Source organism: Silurus meridionalis, chromosome 24 (genome assembly GCF_014805685.1).
Source record: "Silurus meridionalis isolate SWU-2019-XX chromosome 24, ASM1480568v1, whole genome shotgun sequence".
Taxonomy (NCBI): domain Eukaryota; kingdom Metazoa; phylum Chordata; class Actinopteri; order Siluriformes; family Siluridae; genus Silurus; species Silurus meridionalis.
The window spans coordinates 10,687,127-10,697,764 of record NC_060907.1 but is presented as its reverse complement, the minus strand read 5'-3'; the positions used below and the strand labels follow the sequence as shown (position 1 = coordinate 10,697,764).

Genomic DNA, 10,638 nt, shown 5'->3' with positions numbered 1-10,638 from the left:
ATACCAGGAAGTCACGTAAAGGACGTGCTGATGTCACAACTCCAAAACCCACGTGGTCATGACCCGCACAGTGACTTTAGGAAAAGAAATGAAAAATAACAAGATTCTGTGTATATACATTGCCATGCACAGGGAAAGAGTGAGGTAGCCCAAACATCATCCCACCAGACACTATGAAGAACAGAAGTGGAAGAAGAGCAAGGAGGAAAAGAAGGAAAAAACGAGGAGAGACTGGACATGGTAACGTTTTTTGAAAACAAAGATCTAGACAAAGACAGATTGGTGGAGAACATCAGGACACAACATAATCAGCGACATGGGTGGTGTGATACTGAGAAGAATTTCAGTTCCAAAGGGTTGTACATTATAGCAAATATACCCTTTATCCTTCCATAGTTATGGTTGAGGTTGAGGAATGTCAAGCTCGTCCAAAGTTTGTCAAGAAAAAGTTAGTCAAAAGTTTAGAGTCACATTGTCCTCCAGTGTTTTTTCTTTATTTTTTTTATTATTTTCAACATTGTACATGTACTGAAGACAACCAAACTATAAAAGAACCTCCCAGAATGTTTCATATTACGACAGAGAAGGTTTGCTGGTGATAACTTTACTGCTTTACTCAAAATTGAGGGCACATTTAACCAGCATGTCTACCACAACATTAAGCAGCATCATGCCATCTAGAAGAAGATGCCATCCCATCATCTGGTTTGCACGTAGTCTGCAAACCATCATTTGTTTTTCCAACAGGACAATAACCCCAAACACACCTTTTAGGTTATGCAAGAGCTGTTAGTTCAAGAAGGAGATCTAAAATCCATTTGAGGAGTTTGAGATGAATTGGACTGGAGAGTAAAGGAAAAGCAGCCAACATGTACTCAACACTTCTGGAAAAAACACCTCATGAGGCTGACTGAGAGAATGCCATGGGTGTGCAAAGCTTTCATCAAGCAAAAGGCGGTTATTTTGAACAATCGTAAATATGCAACATATTCAGAATAATTTAACAGGTGCTTGATATCGTATATTCGTATATGCTCATAGCCTGGATGTCTTTAATATTAATGTACAACATTAAAAATAATAAAAATAAAGGAAAAACACTAAAGGAGAAGGTGTGTCCAAACTTTTGACTTGTATTGTATATGAATGTGTATGTTATATATATATATATATATATATATATATATATATATATATATATATATATATATATATAATTTTCTCGTACATTTACTAAAATTTGAGTAGCTTTTCAAGTTACAAAAAGACTCCAAACATCCATTCCAAGGATTTACTCATGTCAGAAAACTAAAAGCTACTTCTTGGGTATTGATTAATGTGAAGGGCTACCAGTTTGATACACACAGTTTTCAGTTTGATCTGCTCAATTTACATTTTATTATGTTATTATTAATAATTAATGATATGCATCTATGTGAAGACACTGATCAGGTTAATGATTTCTTAAAATAATTATCAACAATGATTTAACAAAGTAGGAATCAGCTATTTTTAGAAAAGGCCCGCAGGCTACTCATGTGGTCCTTGTTGGTGACCCCTGCACTAGAGACTCTTCATAAAAAAATCATTAAATTGTAAATTAGAGACATTTTAAAGTCTGTTTATGTGCTACAGATATTTAAATCTCTGCGTAATCTGTTCCTTTAGAAACATTAAGGAATTTAATGCATTTATAGAAAATTATTCAATGCCTTCTTACGAGCTATAATCAAAAATTCAATAAAAAATCATCACATTAATTAAAGACACTTTCCTGGTGTCCTGTATATATGAAACTTGTGTGACTAGTTGATGCCAACTGAAACCTGCAAAAATAAATAAATAAATAAATTGTTGGTCTGTATTCTAAAACGTCTAATGATGCATTTACATTTGTGTCATTTGGCGGATGCCCCTTACAAGGGTGATTTACAGTTATCTCATTTATACAACCGAGCAGTTGAGGGTGAAGGGTCTTCCTCAGGGGCCCAGCAGTGACATCTTGCTTATGCTGGGATTTTAATTCAAGACTTTTGGATTAGAAGTTCAACATCTTGACCACTTCCACTCCATGCATGATTCCCCACAATACTTTAAGTAAAAGTGATACTGCAGTATTGATTCTGAATTGCTTCATGGCTTGACCCCAATGTAGTGACTCACGCTGACTCACTTGTACATCGGGTTTTTTTTATATCGCTTTTAGTGACACTCTCTCATGAAGCGTCGTTTATGGACTTGAGAAGATGGCTTAAACAAAAAGGATTCAGTTCTAAGGGTTTAATTCCAGCCAGCTTTACAGGTAAAATATAAATGAACCTTACGTCTCTTAGCCGAAGTGTGTGATCCATGTTCTGATGTTAATTATAATCTGATGGTGTACATTTTTTTGGTCCAGATACAGGAAGAGGTCTGATGGCTACACAACCGATTGAGGTAGTTTACAGTTTGAATTGTGTAACTAACACACACACAAACACACACACGCACACACACTCACACGCACACACACACAAACCTAAGTACTGTATACTAATTTAAAGCAAGAGAAAAAGCAGAGTGGTTTTTGTTTCTTCGTGTTGCTCCGTCTTTTTGTACCAGAATTGGAAGTACAATAATACACTATATAGTTATATTTAATACTGTGAATACTTTAATACAAAAACACATTCTTTCCTGTTTTCACTCAGATCATCTTTAAATCGTAATTACTCACCAGAATCTCGTATCTTTTAAAGATTACTGTTACTGATTCTGCTACTGAGAAACTGCAAATATCAAAATACTTGGTCAGAACTTCTTAACTTCTGACTGTTATAAAGTCTTGACGGAGACTCCCTCAAAATATGCCGAATATACATTTCATCAGGGGGAAGCTTCTTCACAAAGGCACACAATTGCATAGGATGTCTTTGAAATAAAAATTGCCCTTAATTTGATCTGGGAGCCTGAAACCCGTTCCAGCATGAAATTGCCCTTACGCACATGAGCTCCATGACGATATGCTTTACGCTGATTAGAGCGGTAGATCTTGAGTGACCTGCTATAGAGAACCTACATCTTTACTAACACCCTTGTGGCCGAATGAGCACAAAGCTCCACAGGCACAATCCAAAATGTAGTAAAACATCTTCCCAGAAGAGTGGAGGTTACTTTGACAGCAAATAGGAGGTTCAAAAAGATCTTATGATTATATGAATCTTATGGTCATGTGTCCACAAACTTTTGCTCATAGAGTGTATCTCTGATTATAGGCCAATGATCTGGTGATCTCATTACCTGAGAAATGTTTGCTGACTACAAGCAAAGTTCTGGAGAGTTACCTGGGGGAATATATAAAGAGGTACTAATGTCTCTCTTATTTTGGATCTTATCTGGATGTTTATCATGATGTGCTACACTGGGTAGAGTGTAAATGTGTATGTGTAGGAGCATGATATTTAATATAACTGTTATGGGATGGGATGACTATAATAATATTAGTAAAAAAAATTGGTAAAATATGTGTCTATGCAGGTGGAAGCCACCAGTATCTCCTCTCATCGCACTTTGTTCCTTCCTAATTGCTGAGAGATATCGTGGAGATACAGCAGAATGGAGCCCGTACATCAAAGTCCTCCCAACATCCTATACATGCCCAGTTTACTTCTCAAAAGAAATCACGGATCTTTTGCCCATGGATGTTCGAAAGAAGGCAGAGACACAAAAAGAACAGTTTGAAGAGCTTTATTCCACTTCGCTTCCATTCTTCTTGTCTCTTCAGCCCATTTTTACTCATCCTGTAGAGGTAGTGTTTACTCAGGATGCGGTTCGGTGGGCATGGTGCAGTGTCAATACTCGGACGGTGTACATGGAGCATGCCCGGAGCGATTTCCTCTCACGGGAGAAGAATGTTTTTGCACTGGCACCTTATCTGGACTTACTGAACCATTGTCCTGAAGTGCAGGTAAAACAAATCGCTTTGTGCTGTTTTTTAACCTCTTGTTCAGAAGTAATGGCTTGAAGCAGCTGTGACAGAGAAACAAAACTCAAGTTTATATTGCTTTGGACTTTACTGTAAACTTTTTGGGGCTTGACACTGGCAACGAAAATATTTTTTCAGTATCCCCTTTTTCACTGTGGTTCCAGTTTTTGGTCCCAAAGTGTTTTATGCTTTATGTCTTTTCTATTTAATATGAAAACACTGTAGTAGTGCAAAAGCAGCAAAACAGAATTACTACTGTTTTTGTATTCTTTTCTCTTCTTGCTATCTTTGCCATGGAGTTTTTGGATGAAATTCAGTTAAACTGGTCTGTTCATCAAGAATTTCACCCCGTAAACTGCATAACCAAATCAAAGGAATTGTCTAAGTTTACTTATCTTCATGTTGTGTACTATTACAATGATGCAACCACTTATGGTTAATCTTCCAGTGTCTCTGAACAAGACCTCTGTCTTTTGGCTTTTTGCTTTTCAATGTGTTGTGGAAAGAACATCAGAAATTCCTTGAAAAGAGAATGCTTTGGACGGTGACGTGAGCTGTACAAAAACACTGCTGTTTGTTCTCTTCTTGTCAGGTTCAAGCGGGGTTTAATGAGCTGTCCCGTTGCTACGAGATCAGAAGTGTTCCCGGCTGTAAAAAATTCCAGCAAGCTTTCATCTGCTACGGTCCCCATGACAACCAGCGTCTCCTTTTGGAATACGGTTTTGTTGCCTCTGGTAATCCACACAGCGTCGTGTACGTCGACTTGGGTAAGGATGCTATGACTTTAAGCGAAATGGGCAGTTTTGGTTGCAAAATTTTTTATTTTTTTTTATGTTTTCCACTGTTTTTTTTCAATAGATACTTTGAAGTTGTGTCTTAATGATGCAGATAAACAGCTTCAGCAGAAACTTCTCTTCCTTGACGACAATGATTTTCTCAGGTTGAATTATTTTCTCTTCAGCACTGAATGTTAAAGTGTGACAGATACTGAATGATAAAAGTTTGCTTAAATCAGCTGGTGGAAATGTTCTCTTGCAGCATATGCCTGATCTTTCTCTCTGGTATAGGAATCTGACATTTGGTATAGATGGACCATCCTGGAGGCTGATGACAGCTCTTAGGCTACTGTCCATGAAGCCAGAACAATAGTAAGATTCATTTTAGATATCTTATGAGTTTGATATCTTTGATGGTATGATATTTGCTCGTATTCAAATTGGCTTCTGAAAGCAAAAAAAGCTAAACACGTACATAACGTTCTTTTTAGTTCCTGTTGGAAAAGTGTCCTCCTGGGGGCACCAGTGAGCCACGATCGAGAGGACTGGTGCATCCTGAAGGCCCAAATCTTATGCCAGTATCTCAGTGATGACAATAGCAAAGCACTGTTGAGGGTAAGTACTCATCATTAATACATCATGAAGTAGCTCAAGGTTGATGGTTCTGGCTCATGATTTGATTCTGTATATTGAAATAAGTGCTTTTAAAACAGTAAATCAGGATCTTCCGTCTCCAAACCAACTACCTGCATGTCTTCCCTCACCACATTCATAAACCTCCTCCTTGGTCTTCGTCTTTTCCTCCTTCTTGGTGGCTCTATCCTCAGCATTCTTCTACCCCATGTCCCTCTGCTGCACATGTCCAAACATCTCAAAAAACTTTCTTAAAAAAAAGGCAAAACTGATTCGGTCCATGAAGCGTGGTTATCTTATCCGTGGAATTTCTCTTTGCACTCCACCGTTATCTCTCAGGTCACGGTCATCTTTCTGCATGAAATCTGAATGCTGGTGTAGCCCCCAGCGTCATGTTTTTTTTTTAAGAACATGTTTTTATGCACACACTCACCTGCCAGATATCACAATTTTACTCTTAACTGAAATACATAGTGACGTATCTGAAAATTGATTCATATTTATCACGCATTGGATAGTAAGAGTTGCATATACTTTTTGTTTCTAAAATCATCAAAGTGTAACTATATAATTGAAGACGTACAAGTTACTATCACTACACTGCATATTATACAAGGTCAACCGAAATAAAAATGCAGCAATCACTTTTTGAAATACAGAATTACACGGGAATCCCACAGTATAAGAAACATGGCAGCACGTGTGTACAGAAAACAAATCAAATTTCTGCCGTCTGTTGATTTGTTGCATTTATACGCTATGGATACGAAAACTACATTTTATGATTTCAAAGTCTAGATTTCCCCCCAACACTGTGTTTCTCAACCTGCAAAAACCAAACCTGAAAGGTGACCTCTGTACCAATTCAAACAGGAACACATTTGCTTTACTAGCACATGGGGTTCAACTCTGCAGAGGATTCAAGTGTGTTCATATTTCTTTGGTTTTTTTTTGCTCGAGTTGAAAATTTTTATACTTGTATCTACGGCTGCAACTAGCGATTATTTCTATCATCGATTAATCAGACGATTGTTTTTCTTCTTTGTTTGTTTGGAATAAAAACAAAACATTTTTATTAGATGTTTTGCTTATTGTAACTATATAAAACCCTAATTCAGTGTATTTATGCATAAAAGTGTGCTCAGAAAGTGCAAAAACTTTGACATTTATAGATTACAGTGGTTTGTTGAGGAGTGCATGAGGGATTTCTCCTTCCAACAATTTCCCTTATGCAGGGTTGTTTCTTTATGTAAAAAAATAAAACAAAAAAAATCAATATAAAATATAATACAACATTGTAACATTGACAATTTTTGTTTAAAAAATAAAATACACAAATATTTACTACATTTGTGAAGATATATGCATCTAGAATATACAATAAATTACATTTTGTATAATAATTAAATGATATGCATAAATAAAATATACAAACATTAAAAACATTAAAAAGAGAATGGAACTTTGAATCGCAGTAAGATAACAGGCTTAATAAAAAAAGAAAAAAAGAAAAAAATGCATAGGTGCACAAATAAGCATTCGCTGAAAACAGAGACTAAAAAATGTAATCGTTTACTGCTGCTGTTATTTGCTGCTTTTAGATTTAGTGTTTGTTCGCACTGTTTTTATTGAATCCATCACTACGTCGTGAGCGAGCTGATTGCACAACCTGATGCTCGCGAGTCGCGACAGAACATTTGCAGTGTGACTGTCCCTTAGTTACAAACAGTTTATACAACAGCACTTCATTAAACTACACGATGAGGATTATACAGTTTTTCTTATCGTGCTGATGTTCTGCCTTCATCCGTGATATCAGTGTGTTTTCATGAGCTTGTGCATCACTGTGGTACTTCCATGAAACACAAGCTCAGCTTAGCATAACGTTTATTTGTTGCGTTTAATATAAAATGCTTCTATGCCTTGGATGGGACGCACACTTTTTCCTGCTGCCGGTTGTGTTATGTTACCGTCACGCTAACCGGTAACAAGCAGGCCAACTAATCAATAACGGCATTTGTTGACAACAAATTTTATTAGTTATTATCGATTTTATTGATTATTTGTTGCAGCCCATTTCTTACCCCTTTCCCAGTTCTTACACAATTCTTCTTACCAAATTCAGCCCAATTCTTGAGAAATGAAAATGAGAGAGAGAAGGTTGGATGGTGTAAAGATGGTGAAGCAGGAAGTGGATAGGATTAGTAAGGAGGAAGTGAAAGCAGTGATAAAGAGGATGAAGTGTGAAAAGTCGGTTGGACCAGATGACATACCGGTAGAAGCATGAGGATGTTTAGGAGAGATGGCAGTGGAGTTTTTAATCAGGATGTTCTTCAAGATTCTGGAAGGTGGGAGGATGCCTGAGGAATAGAGAAGGAGTGTGCTGGTACTGATCTTCAAGAATAAGGGAGATGTGCAGACCTGCAGTAACTACAGGGGAATTAAGTTGATCAGTCACACCATGAAGTTATGGGAAAGAGTAGTGGAAGCCAGGCTGAGAGAAGAGGTGACCATCTGTGAGCAGCAGTATGGTTTCATGCCAAGGAAGAGCACCAGAGACGCATTATTTGCTTTGAGAATGTTGATGGAGAAGTATAGAGAAGGTCAGAAGGAGTTGCATTGTGTTTGTGGATTTAGAGAAAGCGTACGACAAAGTGCCAAGAGAGAGTTGTGGTACTGTATGGGGAAGTCAGGTGTGTCAGAGTAGTACGTGAGGGTGGTGCAGGACATGTATGAGGACAGTGTGACAGCAGTGATGCGTGCAGTAGGAACGACAGACTGGTTTCAGATGGAATTAGGACTGCATCAAGGATCGGCCCTTTTCTGTTTCTTAGTGGTGATGGATCGGTTGATGGACAAGGTCGGACAGGAGTCTTCATGGACTATGATGTTTGCAGATGATACCGTGATTTGTGGTGAGAGTAGTGAGCAGGTTGAGAAGTGCCTGGAGAGGTGGAGGTACGCGCTGGAGAGAAGGGGAATGAAAGTCAGTAGGAGTAAGACAGAGTACATGTGTGTGAATGAGAGTGAGGGCAGTGGAGTGATGCGGTTGCAGGGAGAAGAAGTGGAGAAGGTGGAGGAGTTCAGGTACCTGGAGTCAACAGTGCAAAGTAATGTAGAGTGTGTTAGAGAAGTAAAGAAAAGAATGCAGGCAGAGTGGAGTGGGTGGAGAAGAGTGATAGCAGGAGAGTGCAAGAGTGAAAGGGAAAGTTTATAGGACTGTGGTGAGACCTGAGATGTTGTATGGATTAGAGAGAGTGGCATTGAGTAAAAGACAGGAGGTGGAGCTGGAGGTAGCAGAGCTGAAGATGTTGAGGTTTTCGTTGGGAGTGACAAAAATGGACAGGATTAGAAATGAGTTTATTAGAGGGACAGCGCATGTAGGATGTTTTGGCGTGTAGGTGAGGGAGGTGAGATTGAGATGGCTTGGACATGTTCAGAGGACGGACATGGGGTATATCGGTAGGAGAATGCTGAGGATGGAGCAGCCTGGAAGGAGGAAAAGAGGAAGACCAAGGAAGATGTTTATGGATGTGGTGAGGGAAGACATGCAGGTAGTTGGTTTGAAAGAGGCAGATGTAGAGGACGGGGGTATGGAGACGGATGATCTGCCGTGGCGACCCCTAATGGGAGAATCCGAAAGAAGAAGAAGAAGAAGAAGAGTTGCAGCCCTACTTGTATCAGAAACCTTTGTCATTGATCATTTCATCAGTAATTACAATATAATTATCATTATATATTATAATTATACATTTAATTTTATAATTTATAACACCACTGAAGCAAAGTGCTAATGCTACCAAATCCTATTTTTTTTTAGATATCTAATCTTTTGCTTGTTTGTATTTTCAGATAGCTCAGCTCAAGCATGGTGCAGACGGGGCCCAGCTGAAGCAGCTCTGCTTGGTCGAGAGTCTGAGACGAGAAGAACGTGTGATTTTAGACCGTTCCAAACAAGTTCTCCAAAACATTCTGCCTCAGCCATCGTCATGACAACCGAGTGAACCATGAAACATTAAAGGGGCCAGAGGATATAGTCACTACTTGTGTTCCTGCCAAGACACGGAGAACTGAGCCAAGTCAGCACAAAGGGAACACTGACATTTCTCGTTATGGAGAATAGCTGGTCCCAGTGGAATCTTTGGAGTTCAGTGTGTCTGTCTGCCTCCTGGATTTTCATCCTTCGTCATCAAACAAGTGTGGAACCAGACTTAGTCAAAGCAGGAGCATGTGAGTTTGAGAAGTTCTGGAATGGATATAAAGAGCAGGGATCAGTGGCTTAGTAGTGCCATGGCCTTGCTTTGTCTTTTTAAAAGATTATAACTAACATCAATACAAGGTTTCATTTTTGGCATTCACATCAGCAGCACCGTTACTAGGCATAGGCAAACTAGGTGGTTACCTAGGACACAACCAGCTGGGGGGCACCAGGTGAGCGCCCCCTGCTTCCCTCACCCTCGCTCATTTTAATTATTTACCCCATTTTGTCTGCTGCCGTTTAATATACACTATATGTTTACATAACTGAATTCAGGCAATTTTGCAATGATTTTAAAATGTGTTTAACTGATGTTTGAAGCTGTTGGTGTATGAATGAGGCTCTTTTGCTTCGTCTGTCTTGTTCCGTCTTCTCCAGAGCTGATTTTTAGACAGAGTTCTCTCCAAGGATCAGAGACTTTGTTTGATACCATGCAATTCTCTAGAAGCTTTTTGGCACTACAGAGCGGTAACGCTGCCCTAAAAGTCTGAATTGCGAGAAATAAAGTTGGAATTGCATGGAATTAATTTGAATAATTATTCATTTTTAAGTGGCAGAAACAGGCTTCTATGTGAATCTTCTCCTCGCCCCTCACTGTTTCTCCCCATTCCTCCATTTTTTCATTCTGCAGCATCTTCTGTGTTTACCTATCCAGAGCGCTCCAGAGTTTAACAGGTGGTGCGTCAGCACTAATGGTCCGTGGGGAAACCCACAACTCCATGTGTAGTTAAATGGACTAAACAAAGCATTGAGGCATATAATAATAGGAATAATCTGCCTCAATGACTTTTTGTATTCAAATTAATTAAGTTACTCTGTTTTCCCCCCAAATCCTTAAAAAATGTATAGTATAAGCACACATTGTCCAATTTAAGTACAATTAAATAAGAACAGTTGGCAATGCAAGTCGTGTGGGTGATTTTTTTGGTTTAAAGTGTTACAACTCTGAAGTTTACTATGTTTGGTTTTGGGAAGAAACACAGCTTTAACCCAATACATAAATGAGA

The 10,638-nt window shown here is 38.7% G+C and overlaps 1 protein-coding gene across 2 annotated transcripts; it reads left to right on the top strand.

The window, feature by feature from the left end:
* The first annotated feature begins 103 nt into the window (after window positions 1-103).
* Window positions 104-10,532, top strand: setd4 (SET domain containing 4). 2 transcript variants are annotated; one of them, XM_046837311.1, is made up of 10 exons: window positions 104-240; window positions 2,207-2,302; window positions 2,399-2,436; window positions 3,255-3,343; window positions 3,517-3,946; window positions 4,557-4,731; window positions 4,823-4,904; window positions 5,032-5,112; window positions 5,232-5,355; window positions 9,226-10,532. In XM_046837311.1, exons 1-10 carry the CDS (start codon window positions 174-176, stop codon window positions 9,364-9,366), a joined length of 1,323 nt encoding a protein of 440 aa, XP_046693267.1. In that variant the 5' UTR covers window positions 104-173; the 3' UTR covers window positions 9,367-10,532. The 2 variants fall into 2 exon arrangements, with proteins under 2 accessions (XP_046693267.1, XP_046693268.1); XM_046837312.1 differs by lacking the exon at window positions 104-240 and adding an exon at window positions 987-1,112.
* The last annotated feature ends 106 nt before the right edge of the window (window positions 10,533-10,638 follow it).